The sequence below is a fragment of the Bos taurus genome, chromosome 14, assembly GCF_002263795.3.
Source record: "Bos taurus isolate L1 Dominette 01449 registration number 42190680 breed Hereford chromosome 14, ARS-UCD2.0, whole genome shotgun sequence".
In the NCBI taxonomy this organism is placed as follows: domain Eukaryota; kingdom Metazoa; phylum Chordata; class Mammalia; order Artiodactyla; family Bovidae; genus Bos; species Bos taurus.
This window is the reverse complement of record NC_037341.1, coordinates 30424320-30448451: the sequence shown is the minus strand read 5'-3', so window position 1 is coordinate 30448451 and position 24132 is coordinate 30424320. Positions and strand designations below refer to the sequence as shown.

At 41.0% G+C, this 24132-nt stretch overlaps 1 protein-coding gene across 5 annotated transcripts in view; it reads right to left on the bottom strand.

The window, feature by feature from the left end:
• Positions 1-269: 269 nt before the first annotated feature.
• The window catches only part of DNAJC5B (DnaJ heat shock protein family (Hsp40) member C5 beta), a 93072-nt gene continuing 69209 nt past the window's right edge, over positions 270-24132 (bottom strand). For all 5 annotated transcript variants that reach the window (XM_025001594.2, XM_059893273.1, XM_059893274.1 and 2 more), the window contains 3 exons: positions 18648-18861; positions 14069-14240; positions 270-600 (listed from right to left, as the gene is read on the bottom strand). In XM_025001594.2, coding sequence (XP_024857362.1) covers positions 506-600; positions 14069-14240; positions 18648-18861 — 481 coding nt within the window. In that variant the 3' untranslated portion in view covers positions 270-505. The remainder of the gene's footprint in view (positions 601-14068; positions 14241-18647; positions 18862-24132) is intronic.

The window sequence follows — 24132 nt, the reverse complement described above, 5'->3', positions numbered from 1 at the left end:
TGCCTCTTGAAATATTTCTGTGGCCATATTGTATATGACAGGAAAAAAATCTCTACACACACAAGAAATTCCTCCTAAATTCTCATGTATGTTTTGCTGATGATATTTAAAGGCAGATGTTAATACTGCATTTAGTTAAATAGATGAAAAGTGGCTTTGGTTTCAGAATACAACTGTAGTCTTGAGGACTGAGGTCTGGCTCACATAAAGGGAAGGCTCAAAAAGCCTGTCCAATGCCACTGTCTTACCTCAGGCAAGGAGCATAAAACAACTCTTCAGGCCTTTATTCATCAAAATGGAATGTGTTTCCATTAGGAATTCTACTCAAAGAGTGACTCTGCATACTGAGAAAATTATGTAGCAGTCATCTTTCCTTAACCTAAAGATAAAATACAAATGTGGAAAAGTTCACAGCATTTCATGTCCCCTCCCCTCCCCCAGCAAGACCACCTGGAGACATGGCTGAACCAAGAGGAGGTACTGTGGACCCCCAGTGGGCTCAATATTAAGAGTCTGTACAATAACTTCGAGGTTCTTCTCTGATTAGCTGTGTTTTCTCATTTGCATTTGTGGGCTGGAGAACAACTGGAAAGTCCATATCTAAAAATAAACAAAGAAAACCAATAAGCACCCTCGTAGCATGTTATGTTTCCTTTAACAGGGGCAAGTGGTAGATATTTTTGTTGAAGTGATGATTGGCAAGCCAATTCAATTCCTAAAATATTGAGGATCCTACCTTTTAAAGGCCTTCAAAAGGGAGGATTTATAGTCTTTATTCTTCACTTAAGTTCTTTCAGTTATAAAATTTTAAAACCAAAGCATTAAAGGCAACTTTCACCCCAAGGCAGTTTTCTAAAACCAATAAACTTAAGCTTTAGTTACCATTTTGTGGGTATGAGGACAGGGCTACCACCCGTGTCATATAGACTACCTGTTAAGTCTGCATGAAAAGTACCTCCTAGAGTTGTGCAGTGGACAATTGCAAATATGGCCCTGGTTGGGAGAGAGGTCAAAACCCAGAGCTTGCTTAGGTGAGGAGTCTAATAGAAGTTGTCCACAAAAGTAAAAGTGAAGTGTTACTTGCTCAGTTGTGTCTGACTCTGCGACCTCATGGACTGTAGCTCACCAGGCTTCTCTGTCCATGGGAATTTCCAGGCAAGAATACAGGAGTGGGTTGCCATTTCCTACTCCAGGGGATCTTTCCAACCCAGGGATAAAATCTAGGTCTCTTGCATTGGCAAGTGGATTCTTTACATTCTGGGCCAACAGAGAAGCCACAAGTCCACAAAAAGCTAGTACCCTGGATGATTATGTGGTGTCTAAAGCACCATACTCCTAAATCTACAAGGAAATGTGCTGGTCTTGAGTTTTTGTGAAGCAGGGAAGAGCCTTTTTAAAAATGTTTCTTGGCAAGTCAATGAGCAGACAATTTGGCAGGCCAAATTTATAATACCTATGTGTTCCAAGAAACTTCAGGCTGAAAATTTAGTTTAAAATGGTCCAGTGCAAAAGCACTGAGCAGAAGTGGATGACCCCAACCTTCAACCCAAGCCTTAAAGAATACCCCACAAATTGCAAGAAATAAACTCATAGTTAAAACAGGTAGGAGAGATAAGGAGAAAGAGAAGGAGAGAGACTGAGAGAAGGGGGTGAGAGTGAGTGGAAGTTAGAAACAGTGAAGACTGGGTAAGAGCCAGTAGAAACAACAAAAGGCTTAATCAGACCCCGAAAGGCTTCAAATCCTGCACTGACACTTCAAACTCATACAGTGTTATATATCAAGTAAACATCTCAATAAGATTGAGATTTAAAAAGGAAAATGATCAAACACGATTTAAGATAAGAGTTACCTCTGAAGAGGGAACAGCAAGCAAAGAACTTAAAGGTAATGGCAATAATCAGGTCGTAATATTTGCTTGTATATGCTGGATAAGTAGAAACAATAACAGATAAAATAAGTGAATTACCCCCCAAATCTCTACCAGTAACTAACAGAGTTGGGGCTTGAAATGGAACTGTGTAATTCAAAGCCCTTTCCTGTCTTAGCCACTAACAGTGTACTGTTCTTGAGGTAGCTGGCATAAAGGCTGATGATCAACTTTCCTGTTTCCCCACACTTGTGAATACTGATGCTTTGTGGTATCCTCTGCTCCTTGCCTCATGAGTGAATTTGCAGGAAACAAAGAACCTTCTCCTTTTCTGAAGAAAGGGTGTTTAGCTTCTTTCTGTAGTCAACTCTTGGTATACCCCTCTCCTCTACTACAGATATTTTTTAATTGAAGTGAGATTCACATAACATAAAACTAACCATTTTAATGTGAACAAGTTAGTACATTCATAATATACTAAATATATAATTCACTGCTTCTATCTAGTTGCAAAACAGCTCCCCAAAGGAAACCCAGTACATATTAGGCAGTTGTTACCTGTTCCTCCTCCCCTCCTCTCCCCCACCCCCCAACCCAGGCCCTGGCAACCACCAATATGCTTTCTGCCTCCATGAATTTACCAGTCTGGATATTTCATGTAGATGGGGTTATACTGTATTTGTCCTTTTGCGTCTAGCTTCTTTCACTTAGCATAATGTTTCCAGGTTCTTTCATCCTATAGTATTTTTCAGTACTTCATTCCTTTTTAAGGTTGAATAATATTTCACCTCCAGATTCGATCCCTGGTTTGGGATGATACCCTGGAAAAGGGAATGACTACCCACTCCAGTATTCTTGCCTGGAGAATTCCATGGACAAAGGAGCCTGGTGGGGTTCAAAGAGTACAGTTCATGGGGTCATAAAGAGTCAGACATGACTGAGCGACTGATACCACCTTTTTGCTTTTCTTCCCCAGAACCTTCTGGGTTTTCTCTCAACTCCCTCTCCCCTCTTCCTAGTTAAATCCTACGGCTCTTGCTCTTGTCTAGCAAACTTTCCAGGATTCCAGCTGTTTTCTGCTTTTCACATTTTGCTTTGATGGTATGAGCCCTTGTCTGGATGTAGCCCAGTTTGGGGTTATTTGCAAATATGATCTCTGCATAACTTCTACTTCATTCTATTTCTTGATAAAAACTATGCAATAGAACAGCCTAATAAGACTATCTCCGCCTTGCCCAGCATCTAGAGCTCCATTTTGTCCACAGGATAAAGAGAGATTGTGCTGTGCAAGTTATCAAGATTCCTCCCTTCTGGGACTTCCCTGGTGGTCCAGTAGCTAAGAATCCACCTTCCATTGCAGGGGATGCGGGAAACTAAGATCCCACATGCCTGGTGGCAACTAAGCCTGTGTGCTGCAACTAGAAGACCCACAGCCAAATAAATAAATTTTTTAAATAAAATACTTAAAAAAAAAAAAAAAAGGATTCCTCTCTTCTAGGATTCTCCATCCCCATAATCTCCTACCCCTTAACTTCTCCTCCTTAAAGTTTTCAGCTTTAAGTGTCACTCACTCTGGGAAGCGGTCCTTACCTGCATCCGGGTCAGGCCCCCTAGTGTTCACTGTCACAGCCCCCGTGCTTCTCCTCTGGCACACTTACTGTACCTCTAAGTTAACTAGCTTGTTGTGTGATTATTTCTTTACTATTTGTCTTCCCATCTCCTCTGCTAGACTGTCAGGTCTAAGACCACAGGGACGGCATCTTTGCTCTAGCCCCTAGCAAAAAGTGCTCAATAATTGTTTGTGGTTGAAAGACTATCTTGATAAACCTGTCGAGTAAATTTGTTCACTGAACCTTAGTAGGCAAACTTTGAAGAAGCCTTGGGTCCACTTTGAACTGCTTCTAGGGCAGTATTCTGAGCTGACTCACTCATCCTGCTCCCCAGGCCTGGGCCTCGGTGATGCTTACTTGATATTTTCATATAGAAAGTGGGGGGGGTTCAGGATGGGGAACACACGTACACCCATGTCAGATTCATGTTGATGTGTGGCAGAACCAATACAATATTGTAAAATAAAAAAAAAAAAATTAAAAATTTAAAAAAAAATGGCATAGTGTCAAAAATGACAACATAAAAAAAAAAAAAAGGAAAGTGGAACTGTCAGCTATTCAGTTGTATCCTACTCTTTGCAACCCTGTGGACAATAGTCAGCCAGGCTCCTCTGTTCATGGGATTCTCCAGGCAAGAACTGGAGTGGGTAGCTATTCCCTCTCCAGGGGATCTTCCTGACCCAGAGATGGAACCTGGGTCTTCCTCATTGCAGGCGCAGTCTTTATCAGCAAAGGGCTTTGGACTAGTTACCACAGTTATTTTCCATAAATTATTTTTAGAAATCAGACCCTTTGGATTGGGGGATGGTTAGGAAGGGGATTGAGTGGGATTGGTGAAAAGAGGAAGGATGAATTTAAGCTCTTCCTTGGTGCCCTTTCACTGGCCAGTAAAGTGCGATGAATGCTGAATAGTAATAAATGTCTCAATATCTTGGCTGAGGGTGAGTCTAATTACAAGCCATATGGCCTCTTCAGCTCAGTGACTGTGAATTTATTTGGGCTTCATCCAGGTGACTGGCAGGAGCAGCTAAGCAGTCAACAGATTTTTCTCTGCACTGACTCTCACGTTTTTAGATCCAAGGTCAGCACACTGTAACATCTTCTCCCTTAAATACTGTATTCCCTTGCCTTCAAAGAAAAATAGGGAAATTATGACTCCACAAGGAAATTTTAGGGTTTTAATTGGTCGTTTGAGGACCAGTGCTTGGAAAAAAAAAAACAACGGAATTTATCTTTTGTATTTTTGGTTCTCTTTGCCAGGGTGTTCAGTGAAGCTAGGTTTCCATTTATGCTCTTGTTTCTATACCTCCTTCCTCTTTTCTTTCCTTCCTTCCTTCCTTCCTATCTCTGTCTGTCTGTCTGTCTCTCTCTCTCTCTCACACACACACACATACACACAGGCCTAGGGAAAGGTGTTCTGTGTCAGGTGGTAGAATTTTGACTTCATTGTATCCTTCATCTAACAGAAGAGTATAGGGTCTAGATGAGCTTGTTTTACATATAGTGCTCGAGATTTCACAAAGTAGAACTTCTGATTTGTGATATCCATTACCTTTATCTTTCAAGCTTTAAATTTTCCAAGACAAAAGGGAGGGATGGCCAACCTGCCAAGATACTGTCTTCTCTTTGCTCCTAGTTGATTAATAATAGAATTCCCCTGTGTTCCTAGAAACCCACTGGGATTTTATTTTTATTTTGAGAAAGAGATGAGCATAAGTCTACAAGTTCTAAAGTTTGCAGAGACTATTGAAGATGCCACTGTTTTGAACTTCCTTCCTTTATTTCTTAAGGGTAGAAGTTGGGTTACACCTTTTTGCATGGATGAAACAGACCCAATAACCCAAGTAAATCTGCAAATGCCACCCTGTACCACGACTCTTGACCAGAAACTGTGGGGTATGTTTTTGTGGTTTGTAGCAATTCTGTGTATAATTACTGCTAGCCATACTCGTGTAGAAGTGGCCTTAGAGATAACTTCTGTAACTCAACATCCCAATTTAATTGCTTAAGAGACTTGAAGATCCACACCAGACATGGTGTCACACTCTATGAATGTGTCCAGTGTGCTCTGATCCTGGAAGCACCGGGTGATGGAGGGGCAACAGGGTTTCAAATGTGTATTCAAACTTGGTCTGTAGAAAAATTCTTCCAAATTTTACATCTTATATATGAAATAAGTTGGATAGGAGTTTTCTTAAATTTGATAACATCCCTAAAAAGTTAGACAACTTTATCAATAATGAGATGTAAAATTGAAATTTTTCTAATCTACCAATAATAAAAAACAAATTTTGAACAGATATGCTAGAGGAAAGACAATTATTTTTCTATTGCCCCTACAGTAAATGATGTTAATGAAATTGCTATTAAAGAAAGAGGCAATGAAAGAAGATGTACCCAGAAAGTATGGCAGGGAGTACTATAAAGATGTGCCAGGCAGTTAATTAAACTATTGCTATTTTTCAAAATTTGTGGCATTTAAGATGTTTATGAGTTTTTAAGCCTTGCAATTTTTTGTAATTTCTTTTTTTCATGATAGATATTCGCTTTCAGATATAATTTTGTATTTGTAATTTTATGTTTGTTTTTTTTTTCTCCAAAAGGACTGTACAGATTGTGTTATGTTTCTGGCCCTCGAAAACCTAGAATAATTGTGCATTAAAATACTTCAGGATAGGATAGAGCTTTTCCTTTTGGTTAAGGCTTATAGTAACACAGTCAAATGGGTTCCTGATTTACTTAGTCTGTAATCTGACCTCTGCAATGGAACTGGTAGCTCTGGAGTGTCCGAACTGAGGACACGGAGTGGCACATGAGTTCATCACCAACAACTCTGTAGGAAGGAAACCTGGGTGGCATTTGGCACTGAGTATGTGTTTCTGTTCCAGAAAGGAAATCTTCTACAGAGAAGGTCTGCTGAAATGACTGGGTGGAGCTTTTGTCTAATTTAAAAAGGAAAGACTCTGCGGCTCTTCAGAGAAGAGTGAAACACTGGATTTGTGACATCTAGATTTAATTCACCCAGTTTTGGTTTCCACGCTGTAAGGAAAGGTAAGGACGGCACACGGGCTGACAGTGACGGTGCTCTCCTGTGTCACTGCTCTTTCTGTTCACTGCCTGTGATGGACTGGGTTGATGGATATTATAGGAGATCCCAGTGACCCCTGACATGACCTAATGTCAGTTTTCAGAACTTTTCAGTCACTCAGCTGTGTCCGAATCTTTGCAACCCCATGGACTGTAGCACGCCAGGCCTCCCTGACCATCACCAGCTCCCAGAGCTTACTCAAACTCATGTCCACTGAGTCGGTGATGCCATCCAACCATCTCATCCTCTGTCGTCCCCTTCTGTCTTCAGTTTTTTGCAGCATCAGGGTCTTTTCCAATGAGTCAGTTATTCACATCGGGTGGCCAAAGTATTGGAGTTTCAGCTTCAACATCAGTCCTTCCAATGAATATTCAGGACTAATTTCCTTTAGGATGGACTGGTTGGATCTCCTTGCAGTCCAAGGGACTCTCAAGAGTCTTTTCCATCACCACAGTTCAGAAGCATCAATTCTTCAGTGCTCAGCTTTCTTTATGGTCCAACTCTCACATCCACACACGACTATTGGAAAAACCATAGCTTTGACTATATGGACATTTGTTGGCAAAGTAATGTCTCTGCTTTTTAATATGCTGTCTAGATTGGTCATAGCTTTTCTTCCAAGGAGCAAGCATCTTTTAATTTCATGGCTGCAGTCACCATCTGCAGTGATTTTGGAGCCCAAAAAATGAAGTCTCTCACTGTTTCCATTGTTTCCCCACCTATTTGCCATAAAGTGATGGGACCAGATGCCATGATCTTAGTTTTCTGAATGTTGAGTTTTAAGTCAACTTTGTCACTCTGGTCTTTCACTTTCATCAAGAGGCTATTTAGTTCCTCTTTGCTTGCCATTAGGGTGGTGTCATCTGCATATCTGAGGTTATTGATATTTCTCCTGGCTTTCTTGATTCTAGCTTGTGCTTCATCCAACCCAGCATTTCACATGATCTACCCTGAATATAAGTTAAATAAGCAGCATGACAATATACAGCCTTGATGTACTCCTTTCCTGATTTGGAACCAGTCTGTTGTTCGGTGTCCAGTTCTAACTGTTGCTTCTAGACCTGTATACAGGTTTCTCAGGAGGCAGGTCAGGTGGTCTGGTATTCCCATCTCTTTCAGAATTTTCCACAGTTTGTTGTGATTCACACAGTCAAAGGCTTTGGCATAGTCAATAAAACAGAAGTAGATGTTTTTCTGGAATTCTCTTGCTTTTTCAATGATCTAACACATATTGGCAATTTGATCTCTGGTTCCTCTGCCTTTTCTAAATCCAGCTTGAACATCTGGAAGTTCACGGTTCACGTATTGCTGAAACCTGGCTTGGAGAATTTTGAGCATTACTTTACTAGCATGTGAGATGAGTACAATTGTGTGGTAGTTTGAGCATTCTTTGGCAGTGCCTTTCTTTGGGATTGGAATGAAAACTGACCTTTTCCAGTCCTGTGGCCACTGCTGAGTTTTCCAAATTTGCTGGCATATTGAGTGCAACACTTTCACAGCATCATCTTTCAGGATTTGCAATAGCTCAACTGGAATTCCATTACCTCTACTAGCTTTGTTCGTAGTGATACTTCCTAAGACCCACTTGACTTCACACTCAAGGATGTCTGACTCTAGAAGAGTGATCACACCATTGTAGTTATCTGGGTCATGAAGATCTTTTTTGTACAGTTCTTCTGTGTATTCTTGCCACCTCTTCTTAATATCTTCTGCTTCTGTTAGGTCCATACCATTTCTGTCCTTTATTGTGCCAATCTTTGCCTGAAACGTTCCTTTGGTATCTCTAATTTTCTTGAAGAAGACTCTAGTCCTTCTCATTCTATTGTTTTCCCCTATTTCTTTGTACTGATCACTGAAGAAGGCTTTCTTATCTCTCCTTGCTATTTTTTGGAACTCTGTGTTCAGATAGATATATCTTTCCTTTTCTCCTTTGCCTTTAGCTTCTCTTCTTTTCTCAGCTATTTGTAAGGCCTCCTCAGACAACCATTTTGACTTTTTGCATTTCTTTTTCTTGGGGCTGGTCTTGACCACTGCCTCCAGTACAATGTCATGAACCTCTGTCCACAGTTCTTCAGGCATTCTGTCTGTCAGATCTAATCCCTTGAATCTATTTCTTACATCCACATTATAATCGTAAGGGATTTGATTTAGGTCATACCTGAATGGTCCAGTGGTTTTCCCTACTTTCTTCAATTTAAGTCTGAATTTTGCAATAAGGAGTTCATGATCTGAGCCACAGTCAGCTCCCAGTCTTATTTTTGCTGGCTGTATAGAACTTCTCGATCTTTGGCTACAAAGAATATAATCAATCTGATTTCAGTATTGACCATATGGTAATGTCCATGTGTAGAGTCTTCTCTTGTTCTTGTTGTAAGAGGGTGTTTGCTATGCCCAAAGTATTCTCTTGACAAAACTCTGTTAGCCTTTGCCCCAATTCGTTTTGTACTCCAAGGCCAAATTTGTCTGTTACTCCAGGTATCTCTTGACTTCCTACTTTTGCATTCCAGTCCCCTATGATGAAAAGGACATCTCTTTTGGGTATTAGTTCTAGAAGGTCTTGTAGACCTTCTAGAACCGTTCAACTTCAGCTTCTTCAGCATTAGTATATGGGGCATAGACTTGCATTACTCTGATAGTGAATGGTTTGCCTTGGAAATGAACAGAGATCATTCTGTCATTTTTGATACTGCATCCAAGTACTGCATTTCAGACTCTTTTGTTGACTATGATGGCTACTCCATTTCTTCTAAGGGATTCTTTCCCACAGTAGTAGATATAATGGTCATCTGAGTTAAATTCACCCATTCCAGTCCATTTTAGTTCCCTGATTCCTAGAATGTTGATGTTCACTCTTGCCATCTCCTGTTTGACCACTTCCAATTTGCCTTGATTCATGGACCTGACATTCCAGGTTCCTATGCAACATTGTTCTTTACAGCATCAAAATTTACTTCCATCACTGGTCACACACACAACTGGGTGTTTTTGCTTTGGCCCCGTCTCTTCTTTCTTTCCGGAGTTATTTCTCCACTGTTCTCCAGTAGCATATTGGGCACCTACTGACCTGGGGGCTTCATCATTCAGTGTCCTATCTTTTTGCCTTTTCATACTGTTCATGGGGTTCTCAAGGCAAGGATATGGAAGTGGTTTGCCATTCCCTTCTCCAGTGGACCACATTTTGTCAGAACTCTCCACCATGACCCATCCATCTTGGGTGGCCCTACATGGCATGGCTTATAGTTTCTTTGAGTTAGGCAAGGCTGTGGTCCATTTGATCAGTTTGGTTAGTTTTCTATGATTATGGTTTTCATTCTGTTGGCCCTCTGATGGATAAGAAGCTTATGGAAACTCCCTCATGGGAGAGACTGACTGTGGGATAAACTGGGTCTTGTTCTGATGGGTGGGGTCATGCTCAGTAATTCTTTAATCCAATTTTCTGTTGATGGGCAGGGCTGAATGTCAATTTGAAAGTGGAAGTGAAGTCACTCAGTCGTGTCCGACTCTTTGGGACCCTGTGGACTGTAGCCCACCAGGCTCCTCTGTCCATGGGATTCTCCAGGCAAGGATACTGGAGTGGGTTGCCATCTCCCTCCAAAGAGAAGATGCGAAAAATGCATTGGTCTCATCATCTTTACCCATGGAGGATCTTAGTTCCCTAACCAGGGATCAAACCTGTGTCCCATGGACTGGGGGCATGGAGTCTTAACCACTGGACCAGCAAGGAAGTGCACTGGGCCCATCATTCTTAAGCAAGTTATGCCAAAGTCCATGGCTCTTTCCTGAAGAAGAGTTTACACATATATTTTTCTGTTTCACCTACTCACAAGTAATATAGTTTGCTTGCTCTTTTTTGGTATGTATGCCCCATTAAATATGTGTCCTTTGTATCCCAAATTAAGCAAAAGAAAGTTGTAATTGTATTTGACCATGGGCCTACAATTTGGCCACAGGGGCAGTAATAAAAAATGGTAGGAGCAAACCCCATCTGCCACACTGGCCACCTGCTGGTCCCCATAGGAAGGAGTCACAGCTGGCATAGACATCCCTTCTGATATCCCAACCCTGAAATGGTCTGAGACCAAGCCAGGTTCACATGACTCCTTTAAGCTGGAGTCATTGCTCTGTCGCTCAATCGCTCAGTCATGTCCGACTCTTTGCAACTCCATGGACTGTAGCCTCCCACGCTCCTCCGTCCTTGGGATTTTCCAGGGAAGAGTACTGGAGTGGGTTGCCATTTCAGGGTGGGTAATAATTGGATATTACTTAGCATCATATTTGATAGGGAATTAAAAGTACCTCGAAACCTTTAAACAGTCTCTGCTCTGTCTCATGTCATGGAATTTATGCTTCATTGTCATCAAAAGAATCAGTCCACAGAAGTGCATCCTGCATCACTGTCTGAGTACTTGCTCAGTTGCTTCAGTCATGTTCGATTCTTTGCAACCCCATGGACCGTAGCCCACCAGGCTCTTCTGTCCATGGAATTCTCCAGGCAAGAATACTGGAGTGGGTTGCCATGCCCTTATCCAGGGATCACTGCCTGAATTATCAAGTAATTCTTTTATTTCCAGGCTTCTCTGTGACTTAGTGATAAAGCCTATTATCTAGAATAATGATCCATTCTGCAGGGGAAAATGACAGTGGCATTATGGCTGCAAGACAGAGAGGACAATGGCAGGTTTGCCTCCAGTTTGTTTAAACAAAGGCATTTCCCAGGGAGTATGGAGTATTCCTGATGTTGTGAATTCTATGAGATTTTACCTTTCTTTACATTTTTTTGTTCAGTGAGTGAACAAGGAATATACCATGGCCATGCGTACACACTGATAAACACATGGAGGTAGTTTAGCAAACAGTCCCATTTGTAGGATGACATTCTTTATGCTGGCATGGTTCGAAGCTAGCTCTGAATGTGTGGCTATGAAGGAAGCCGAATTTCCAGGGAAGGCTACCACCCACCAGTTTTACCCAAATGCATTTTCAAAGTAATCAAAAAGAAGAAAAGTCAAGGGTTGCTGACTTCTCTTGATGTTCGTTCCCTTCTATTTGAATAGAGATCCTAACATAAGAGAAGCGAAAAGCAAAGGAGAAAAGGAAAGATATAAACATCTGAATACAGAGTTCCAAAGAATAGCAAGAAGAGATAAGAAAGCCTTCATCAGCGATCAATGCAAAGAAATAGAGGAAAACAACAGAATGGGAAAGACTAGAGATCTCTTCAAGAAAATCAGAGATACCAAAGGAACATTTCATGCAAAGATGGGCTCAATAAAGGACAAAAATGGTATGGACCTAACAGAAGCAGAAGATATTAAGAAGAGGTGGCAAGAATACACAGAAGAACTGTACAAAAAAGATCTTCACAACCCAGATAATCACGATGGTGTGGTCACTGACCTAGAGCCAGACATCCTGGAATGTGAAGTCAAGTGGGCCTTAGAAAGCATCACTACGAACAAAGCTAGTGGAGGTGATGGAATTCCAGCTGAGCTATTCCAAATCTTGAAAGATGATGCTGTGAAAGTGCTGCACTCAATATGCCAGCAAATTTGGAAAACTCAGCAGTGGCCACAGGACTGGAAAAGGTCAGTTTTCATTCCAATCCCAAAGAAAGGCACTGCCAAATAATGTTCAAACTACTGCACAATTGCACTCATCTCACACGCTAGTAAAGTAATGCTCAAGATTCTCCAAGCCAGGCTTCAGCAATATGTGAACCATGAACTTCCAGATGTTCAAGCTGGTTTTAGAAAAGGCAGAGGAACCAGAGATCAAATTGCCAACATCCACTGGATCATCGAAAAAGCAAGAGAGTTCCAGAAAAGCATCAATTTCTGCTTTATTGACTATGCCAAAGCCTTTGACTGTGTGGATCATAATAAACTGTGGAAGATTCTGAAAGAGATGGGAATACCAGACCACATGATCTGCTTCTTGAGAAATTTGTATGCAGGTCAGGAAGCAACAGTTAGAACTGGACATGGAACAACAGACTGGTTCCAAATAGGAAAAGGAGTTCGTCAAGGGTGTATATTGTCACCCTGTTTATTTAACTTATATGCAGAGTACATCATGAGAAACGCTGGACTGGAAGAAACACAAGCTGGAATCAAGATTGCCGGGAGAAATATCAATAACCTCAGATATGCAGATGACACCACCCTTATGGCAGAAAGTGAAGAGGAACTCAAAAGCCTCTTGATGAAAGTGAAAGTGGAGAGTGAAAAAGGTGACTTAAAGCTCAATATTCAGAAAATGAAGATCATGGCATCTGGTCCCATCACTTCATGGGAAATAGATGGGGAAACAGTGGAAACAGTGTCAGACTTTATTTTTGGGGGCTCCAAAATCACTACAGATGCTGACTGCAGCCATGAAATTAAAAGACGCTTACTCCTTGGAAGGAAAGTTACAACCAACCTAGATAGCATATTCAAAAGCAGAGACATTACTTTGCCAACTAAGGTTCATCTAGTCAAGGCTATGGTTTTTCCTGTGGTCATGTATGGATGTGAGAGTTGGACTGTGAAGAAGGCTAAGCACCGAAGAATTGACACTTTTGAACTGTGGTTTTGGAGAAGGCTCTTGAGAGTCCCTTGGACTGCAAGGAGATCCAACCAGTCCATTCTGAAGGAGATCAGCCCTGGGATTTCTTTGGAAGGAATGATGCTAAAGCTGAAACTCCAGTCCTTTGGCCACCTCATGCGAAGAGTTGACTCATTGGAAAAGACTCTGATGCTGGGAGGGATTGGGGGCAGGAGGAGAAGGGGACGACAGAGGATGAGATGGCTGGATGGCATCACTGACTCGATGGATGTGAGTCTGAGTGAACTCGGGGAGTTGATGATGGACAGGGAGGCCTGGCGTGCTGCGATTCATGGGGTCACAAAGAGTCGGACACGACTGAGTCACTGATCTGATCTGATCTGAACATAATAGGGCTTCCCTGATGGCTCAGCAGTAAAGAATCTGCCTGTGACACAGGAGATATGGGTTTGACCCCTGGGTCAGGAAGATACCTTGGAGGAGGGCATGGCAACCTGCTCCAGTGTTCCTGCTTGGAGAATCCCATGGACAGAGGAGCCTGGTGGCCTATAGTCCAAGCCAGACACAACTGAGCATAGCATGAACCTAAACTAACAGACTGAAGTGCTTTTCCTGGGATAAATATCTACTTTGGCTGTCCTACCCCTGGGATTCCCACCCAACCTCCCTGGATCCATGGTTCACTCTCTCATAATGTGACTATGAACCTTTGCTCTGTGATCAGCATATCTCATGGCTTCTTTCAGTGTCAGTTTGTGCTTTTTTTTCTGTGACTGGTAAAGATAAATTCTTCTTATCTTCCTCAAAACAAGTACCAAAGGAAAAAGTCTGTGGGATTCTTCCCCCGGTTTGGTTGTTGCATCTCTCTCACTTTGGCAATGACCATCACCATGGGACTTGGTGCTTGGCCAGGCACGTGAAGGGACACCCACTACTCTATTCTCATCTCACTCCACCTTTTGCTATGTCTGTCTTGATCTGCTCCTCAAGATCCTCTGGAGACACGTAGAAGTCCTCTTCTGGCATCGATGACTTAGTCCAGCAGCGTCCACAGCAGCAGTTGCAACAACAGCACAGACAGCAGCAAAAATAGCAGCCGGTCAAGAGGCCAATGATGACAAACAGAGTCTAGAGGAAAGAGAGGCAAAGCAAAACAGGGGTGAGGGGTACAGGGGTGTAGGAGCTCCCAGAAATCAAGTGTTTTGCCCATGTATCTCCAAAGACCTGGAGGCATCACAGTTTTCATCCCACAAACTACATAGTCACCCTCATTCCTTATTCCATGGAGGACTATCTTTTCTGTTTCCTTGGAAACAAATTTCTCATAAAGTTTTGCCTAATGAGCCAGGAACAAGTGACTTGCAGTCAAAGTCATGAGGTATGACATTTTCTTCTTTATTCTTAAGTCACGGTGATCATTATTAAGAGCAGAGCAAACAAAACAAACCGGAAAACATACCCTCTACAGGTCAGACAAGCTGACCACGGGCACTGAACCACTCTCACCAAAGAAGAGCCACGGATAGCCAGCCCTGCCGCCACCTTATTCTCTCGGTCACCCAGTCCTGCAGTCTCTCTCTTCGGGACCTTTGTCTTGTGCCACCCCACCCTCCCCTACCCCCATCATCTGTATCCTGAGTGGTTGGGCTTTAGAACGGAGCCCCTTATCCTGAAAGGCTACCCACTCCAGTATTCTGGCCTGGAGGATTCCATGGGGTTGCAAAAAGTCGGAAACAACTGAGCGACTTTCTCTTTCCCTTTCCCTTATCTGCTCTGGACACTTCAGTAGCCTCAAAACTGACCTACCTGTGGCCACTCTTGCCTCTAACCCAGCCTACACATCACTGCTGGAGTTTTCTGATGTGCGTGTTCCTCATGAACCCATGCAGCAACTCTTCTTGCCTTTTAGAAGAAGCTGGAGCTCCTTATTAGTGGTCGTCTGGCCTCTCCCAATGCCTCCCCTGCACCAGCATGGCTCCCCTCCTGCCGTATTTGCCATAGCTCTGCTCTCCCTGTGGACTCATCTGCCTGGACGTCCCCTGCCCCACTCCCTAGTCATCTTAACAGATACCCACTCCGTGTGTAAGTTTATCTCAGCGATCCTCTCTGTCATCTTTCCGGAAAGCCCACCTCCCCCAGAACAGTTCCCCCTGGAGAAGGGCATGGCAAACCAGTCCAGAATTCTTGCCTGGAGAATCCCATGGACAGAGGAGCCTGGTGGGCTACATCCATGGGGTCTCAAAGAGTCAGACATGACCAAAGTGACTTAGCACTCATGCACCAGAACAATTACTCCCTCCTTTGTGCCCCAACCATACTCCATACAAATGTCCACCGTAGTCTTGTTTTGTTGACAAGACAAAACTTTTCAATTATTCTGAAAAGTTTAAGACAGTGATCAGTTTATAATTCTGTCTCAGACCATGAGCCTCTTGAAGGCTAGAACTATATATTAGTCATCTTTCAATCCCTCCTCTACTTCAGGGTTTAGTATTTGGCGTGTGGTAGACAAGAAATACCTACTGAATGAATGAATGTATTGATTGATTAGTAGATAAACAAATGATTTTTTTCCTCCTAGTGCACAACACCAGGATTTCCCCATGAGCATATAAAAAGTTTCCTCACTAAATTCACCATAGTTAAAGATTAAAAGATTATACTCTCCTAATCTAATCTGCAGTGAAAACAAGGCAATGTTTGTTAACTGAGCAAAATAAGTTTATGATTTTATTAAAAATATGTTATTTGAAAGTGGAAGTGATTTTATACACCCTCACACCTACAGTTTTTTTGCTGTGGATTCTCTGCATTTTCATAGAGTTGTAAATTTCTTAAATTAGTCTGAAAAGTACAAAAAAGCTTCCTCCTCACCAACAGCCTCTAAGACCCTCCTGTGCAGTGTTCTGGATCTGTTTCTCCAACATGCTACTCCTTTCTTTACCTACTGTTGTCCTTTTTGCTTTTCCTATTCCATTCCCAAATTTTTTCTCCTCTCTGAAAATTTCCTTTAATACATGTTTTGTTCTTTAGTTATTCCAGCTGGATTGCTTGCCTATTTCAGAAATAACCTTGCCTTATCCTCACAGAGCTTAGTGTAGTATAAGATACAAGTAGGTGTTCATTGTTTTTAAAATACACATTTTCAAATTGGTACACTAATTCATACATGTAGTGCATACTTAAAACATGATCATCATGTGCTGGGGCACTCTGATTGATACTGTGCAATGAGGCTTTGGCACAAGCAGAAGGGAAGGTAGATTTTTTTTGTAGCCTTATTTTTAAAGAACCACATCAGGAATTATTTTATGTATATCTCTTACACTGTTCTTCCCAAGTGGTGCTAGTAGTAAAGAACCTGCCTGCCAAGGCAGGAGACATAAATGATAGGGGTTCAGTCCCTGGGTTGGGGAGATACCCTGAAGGAGGAAATGGTAACCCATTCTAGTATTCTTGCCTGGAGAATCCCATGGACAGAGGGGCCTGGTGGGCTTCAGTCTATGAGGTTGCAAAGGGTTGGACAAGACTGAAGCAACTTAGCACACATATCTCTTATACTACTTACAGCTTCTGCTTAACTCTATGAATTTTGATCAATTTTGTCAACTTCCTGGACAAGGGAATTGATTCTACTTTTTATCCATGTAGGCTCCAATATGCAATCAGGTACTAGTGTGTAATTACATAGAACTCTGGACATACCTTCCCATGGACATTATGTCATATCTGAAGGTTAGGTTCCCAGGTAAGCCCACAAAAACCTGTATTTTACATAAATGTTCAATCTATCATCATAAGTGACATTGACAATATTTACATTCTCATTCCAAGTCCCACATCCTCTGGGCAGAAATTTGTCTCCCTCCCAAGTCCTCAACAGTAAAGAAAGGGGGTTTCAGTGGGAACCCCACTTATCCACAAGAAAAGGAATTCTGAGGACTGTAGAAGGCGAAGGAGGCTTTAGTCTGCAGACTTGCTCTCCCCATGAAAGTGAAAATGTTAGTCATTCAGTCATGTCTGACTCTTTGCGATCCCATGGACTGTAGCCTGTCAGGCCCCTCTGTCCATGGGATTCTCCAGCCAAGGACACTGGAGTGGGTTGCTATGCCCTTCTCCAGTGGATCTTCCTGACCCAGAGATCAAACCCAGGTATCTTGCATTGCAGGCAGATTCTTTACTGTCTGAACCACCAGGGATATCCTCTCTCATCCTGCATATGTACAACCACTCAATTTAGCAAGATTTATTTTTGTGGAAGAAGGTGGCAATCAGAATACTACTGAACATGACTCCTGACTCTGGAGATCTGCAGTTTCTTAAATTATTTGTTACAATGCATGTGAATTGAGTTGTAACGTGTCATGTTACATGGGAGTTCATGTGATTTCATAAGATGTATGAACCGTAAACTTACTACATGCACATGAAGTGTCCAAAAAGAGATGCCAATGGACTATATGTATGATTCAAATGTAAATATACTGTAATCAGAAGGTAAGGATATGAATAGTCGTGTGTGTGTGTGCTCAGTTGTGTCTGACTCTTTATGGCCCCATGGACTGTAGCCCACAAGGCTCCTCTGTCCATGGGATTCTCCAGGCAAGAATACTGGGGTAGCGGGTTGCCACTTCCTACTCCAGAGGATCTTCCTGACCCAGGGATCAAACCCAGGTCTCCCTGGCTCCTGCACTGGCAGGCAGATTCTTTACCACTAGCGCCACTTGGGAAGCCTGAATACTAGTAAACAAATACGAAATTATCATCAAACATGCCTATATGAGGAATTCCTAGGAAATCACACTACTGTCAAAAGTCAATTCTGATTGCACTAAGTCCTAGCAATGCTGCCTTTCTCTTGACTAGCTATCATTTTTCTCCCTCTCTCTCCCTCTCTGTCTCTCTAACTCAGTGTCCTCCACCACTTAATTCTCACCTTTCCCCTTCATTTCCTTCTCCGGTACCTCACATCAGGCTTCACATGAACCTATGACATAATTTCCATGCATTCTCCCTAGCATTGTGTTCACTGATGTAGCCTGTGCTATAGATAGGAAAGTACATAGCTAAATTTGTCCCATAATAATTTTTAAACAGTTGTCACACTAATTAATTATTTTTGGTTTTCAGCAATGAGTCAGTTTAATTAGTCATTATGGGAGTAGGGAGGGCAGTCAGAATTAACCTGAAGCTTCAAATTCAAACATAATTAATGTCTAGAAGTATTTTAAGTCATGCTGTATTTTATAATCATTTGGTAAGCTAAAGCAAAAATGATCCTTAAATATCATAACAGCTTTCAGTCCAAGTGATAGCTCTTTTATTAATAAGAGTTTAGTAATAGGAGTTGGTGATGGACAGGGAGGCCTGGCGTGCTGCGATTCATGGGGTCACAAAGAGTCGGACACGACTGAGCGACTGAACTGAAAACTGAACTGACCTGAAGGTTAGGCTTTCTTTAAGATGGAGTCAGAGTGAATAATATCATGACCTTTCAGGAAATTTTTTTCAAGGGAAACAAAAAATCCGATTCACCTTTGCCCACCAACTTGACAGCATGAAGTAGGTATTAACGTTTTCATCTCCAAATTGCTCGGCCACATAGAGTCCCAGTGATCCGTATTTGTCATAAATGTTTCTTTTTGACATGTCAGTAAGAATTGTGTGGGCATTGTTGATTTCCTTAAACTTTTCAGCAGCCCCTGGATCATCTGGATTCTTGTCTGGATGGTGTTTTAAGGCCAATTTTCTTTTAAAATTAAAAAGAAGTGAGGAAAAGTGTTATTCAACAGGAATTACAATGACATTCTAGAAGGGCATTATTCATTTGTTCATCTTTTATATATGTAAATACCCGACATGATAAGTTTCACAATAATATTGATTTAACTAAGCAAGGTTTCTTTTAAAATTAAAAAGAAGTGAGGAAAAGTGTTAATTCAACAGGAATTACAATGACGGTCTAGAAAGGCATTATTCATTTGTCCATCTTTTACACATGTAAATACGACATGATAAATTTCACAATAATATTGATTTAAGCAACGTTTTGTTGTCAACTCGTGTTTCTAACGTATAGGCTCAGTAGTACTGTTTTCCCCCTCACATCCTCAAAGGAATTCTCCATAGCTGCACAGTTGTTGAGTCGGAGAGATTTTGCTGTTGGTAAATATGTGACGTTTATTTTTGCCCAGAAGCTCACGTGTAGTCCACCTCAATGTGCAGAGGCCTTTAAGAGTTCCAGCAATAGGACCCGTTTACACCACAATTTCGTTTAGAACCGCAAGACTTTTCCAGAATTAACAAAACGTCACACCACATATTCTAAAAGTTAAACTCAGCTGTCAAAAAAAGAGATCTTACTCTGCTCATGTCATGTGGCAGGCTCCACAGGAGGGGAGTTTGGGGGAAGATGGATACATGAAGGGCTGATTCCCTTCACTGTTCACCTGAAACTATCCACAGCATTGTTAATCGGCTATATATACCTCAATACAAAATAAAAAGTTTTTTTAAAAAAAGGTCTCTCATTTATACACCCTTGAATAAATTTCATGACCTATTCACAATTTTTTCACAAATCCTAACTCCCTTTTGTTTTTATGGGCAAACACTGTGACTTACCTTGTATTCAAATGTGTATTTGACCTCTTTTCAAAGAGGTCTTCCCACTTGAAATAATCTGTAGACGTTTTCTTGTGAGTCCAAGGCCTTCTCTCCTCTGTGGATCACAAGGCAGTTCCAGAAGGGTATGAATATATGTTGTGTTGCTGTGTGTGTGTGTTGTGCAGAGGGGGGTGGTTTGTGAGTATTCTTTATTCTTCAGTTATAATGAAGTATTAAAAGTGTAAAATGGATGTAAGAACTGAGCTATGATGATCAGGCTCTGGCTAGGGACTCTTTCCCCCCTCCCTCCACAGACAGATTTAAATTGATAAAACCTTGTTCAATATTGAGTCTGTAGTGTTTTTTCCTCTACAAAATCAATTAATTGTATGACTCTCTATGGAAATTCCATGTGACTTACTCTGCCTATTGTACCCATGATATTTAATAGGTATATGTAGGAATGCACTTTAAGCTTTTGTTTATTTTATCAGTGTAGATTGAATTGTTTCACTTCAATGCATTAATAAAAGGCATAAGTAGAGCAAAAAAAAAAAATAAAGTGTATCTTAGAAACCAATCTATACAATAAACTAAAAAAAAAAAAAAAAACACCTATTTTAGGAATTAAAGCATTGCTGGTTAGGAAGTAGGTGAATGAATAAGCAATTTAGCATCAGGATGCTTAAAAAGCACCAAAATGTTTAAAAACATAAATCATGGTGTATAATAAATTCTAACTCTGAACTCAGAATAAACAAGAAGAATAAAACAATGATGTGTGCATTCGTGCTAAGTCACTTCAGTCATGTTTGACTCTTTGTGACCCTATAGTTCATTTTAAATTTGTTTAACCAAACACATTTCATCCTTATTTTTTGAGAGATGTTTGGGGTATCTGTAAATGCTTACTGGAGACATTTTTTTATGTGCAGAATTTATGATAAAATCTTCTGCTAATAGCACAAAAATGCCAATTTTGTCATTTAAAAAAATGTATAATGTTTGCTACATGCCAGCATTATTGTAAGCATGTTATAAATATTAATTCATTAATCTTCACCACCACCAATTATAGTAATCCCATTTTATAGTGAGGAAATTTAGCCACTGAGGTGAGAGGCTAAGTAACTTGCCCAACATCATGTTTTTGTTGTTTAGTCCCTAAGTCCTGTCCAACTATTTTGCATCCTCATGAGCTGTGCACGGGACTTCTCAGGCAAGAACACTGGAGTAGGTTGCCATTTCCTTCAGCAGGCGATCTTCCTGACCCAGGGATTGAACCTGCAGCTCCTGCATTGCAGGCAGGTTCTTTACTCCTGAGCCACCAGGGAAGCCCAGCATCATACAGCTAATAATTAGAGCCAGGCTTTGAACACAGGCACTCTAACCCCGAGCACTGTGCTGCCTCCCACATATTCTTAAATTTAAAAAGTAAGACACAGAAAATGTTAATAAGACATTGCAAGGACTTTGGCATTTGGTCTGGGTGATATGGGAAGCCCCAGAGTGTTTTGAGAAGAAAAGTGGTTACGATCCGAATTTAAGTTTAGAAGAACCACTCAAGTCTTGGAGAGGACAAGTGCAAAAGCAGGAGACTCTTTCAGGGGAAGTTCATGGTGGTTTGGACCAGTCTGGTAGTGGATTAGTCAGAAGTGGTCAGACCCTGGATACCCCTTGGGGGCTAGCTGATGGATTGGGTGTGGGATGTGAAGAAAAGAACAATCAAGGATAGCATCGAAGTTTCAGCTCAGGTAACTGGCAGTTTGGAGTTACTATTTAAAAAGTTGGCAAGAGATTTTTTTTCAGTAGTAGGAAATGGTTTGCTAGGATTTAGAGTTCTATTTGAACACCTTTGAGATGCCTGTTAGACTTCCAAGTGTAATGGAGTAGAGATATATGAGCCTGAAGTTCAAATGAGAATTACTCTGGGGGATGTACATTTGGGAGTTCTCAGCAAGTAGATGGTATTTAGAGCCATGAAACTGGAAAAGATTCCCAAGAGAGTTGGATCCAAGATAAGTCCAAGGACTGAGTTTTGGGAAGGAAGAAACACAAAAGAGAAGAGGAAAGAAAGACCAATGATACAGAAGGGAAAATTTGGAGAATATGGGATCTTGGGATCCAAGGGAACAAAGTATTTCAAGGAAGAGAGTGGTCACTTGTGTCAAGTACCATTGACAGGTCATGTGCAATGACGACTGTGATTGCTGGATTTAGTGATATAGAGATCTTTGGTGACCTTGACATGTGCACACACATATACGCATTATACATGTACACATGCACATATGTGCATATGTACACAGACTGTTGTAAATATGCCTTTTATAGGGAAAATATAGCAGAAAAATAAGTAAAGAGAATAATGGAAGGTTATAACCACACTTAACTGGGATTATAGGTAATTTTTTTGTTATTAAAAAATTATACATACTACTCATGTAGTTTCTTTCCCTAAGCATTTTTAAGCTCCAGCTAAAAAATTTTATGCTCTTTTAATAGTTAAGAGTTTAGAGTTTGCTCTCTTAATTAAATGACCCACTGCCAAATTAGAACAGGAGGAAGGAAGAAAGAAGTCCTCAAACTTCAATAATACAACAATCATTATCAAAAAGCCTCAAGTGGATTCTTGAAGCACATTCATTTTAATGGCTCAGTATTCCTGGAATTCTCACTCCGTGCCCTGGAACACAATTACAGCATTTCCCCCTACCAGTTCCAGAGATCATGTTCAGGACAACCAAATGCAAAGGGCTAAAAGAAAAAAGAAAAAAACCTGGAAAATGTCTCTTTATATACACTTCTTATTTCTAGGGTTTAGTTGTAGATGGATGGCCCACTGCCCAAGACTTAGCCAGTGGAGCCTATCATTTTAAGCTGCTTGGATCTTTGTCAGCTTACAAGGGCAGAAGCACACAACCATTTATCACATTCTTCTAACAATGAAGTTGGCAAATTCAGAGGCTGGAGCACTTCCATCTGTAACAAATCCAGTTCCTTGTCATCAGCAGCATTTTGACTCCTCTTGGCAGATGCTCTTGGCTCCGAGGAATCCTCAGAAAGCATGGCTAACAGAGGCAGCTACCAAAGTCACACAACTGCTCACACAATTGCCAAAGTCACACAGTCAAGTTAATCGATCAATGACTCACCTCCTTGTCCATACATCAGGAAAACACATATGGAATTTAGGGTAAAAAGAGGGATGCTTGAAGTACATTTAAATATGAAGTGAAGTGATGTAAAAGTCACTCAGTCGTGTGGACTCTTTGCTACCCCATGAACTATACAGTCCACGGAATTCTCCAGGCCAGAATACTGGAGTGGGTAGGCATTCCCTTCTCCAGGGGATCTTCCCAACCCAGATATCAAACCCAGGTCTTCCGCATTTTAGGCAGATTCTTTACCAGTTGAGTCACCAGGGAAGCCAACATTGCCTATTCATCTTAAAGATCTTTCTTGTAATTTCTCATTTTATACTTAAAGCCGATAATAATGTTCAATCAGAATGTGTACCTTTAATTCCAAATCTTTCTATACTCTTATCACTGTTAATCTGAGATGGCTATAACTAATATTACTGATTACTGATATATATATAACTAATACTGATATATATATGTGTGTGTGTGTATATATACACATACATATATAACTGTGGTGTTGGAGAAAACTGATGAGACACCCTTGAACTGCAAGGGTATCAAACCAGTCAATCCTAAAGGAAATCAACCCTGAATATTCATTGGAAGGACTGATGCTGAAGCTGACACTCCAATACTTTGGCCACCTGATGTGAAGAGCTGACTCACTGGAAAAGACCGTGATGCTGGGAAAGATTGAAGGGCAGGAGGAGAAGGGACAACAGAGGATGAGATGGTTGGATGACATCACAGACTCAATGGACATGAGTTTGAGCAAACTCTGGGAGGTAAAGGACAGGGAAGCCTGGTGTGCTGCAGTCCATGTGGTCACAAAGAACTGGACATGACTTAGCGACTGAGTAATAACTAATATTAGAAATAGCATCAATACCTGTACTTTCCACTTCAAAATCCAATAACAGCTTTCAACTGAAAAGCATAATGAATTCAGTGAGTGGCAGATAAGATCAATATTGATTTATAGTTTTACTTACCAAAGGCTCCTAAGATCTACCTATTTTGAGGCAGTGGAATAATTCCAAGAATTGTAGTGCCCAATTCTCTCCCTTATACCATATACTACTCTGGTGAGATCTACTTACTACTCTCTACCAGTCTGGTTTTTTTTTAATTTATTGGCATGTAGGTGATTTACAAAGTTGTATTAGTTTCAGATGTACAGCAAAGTGATTCAGTTATATCTAAACATATATTCATTATTTTTTAGATTCTTTTCTCATATAGGTTATCACAGAATACTGAGTAGA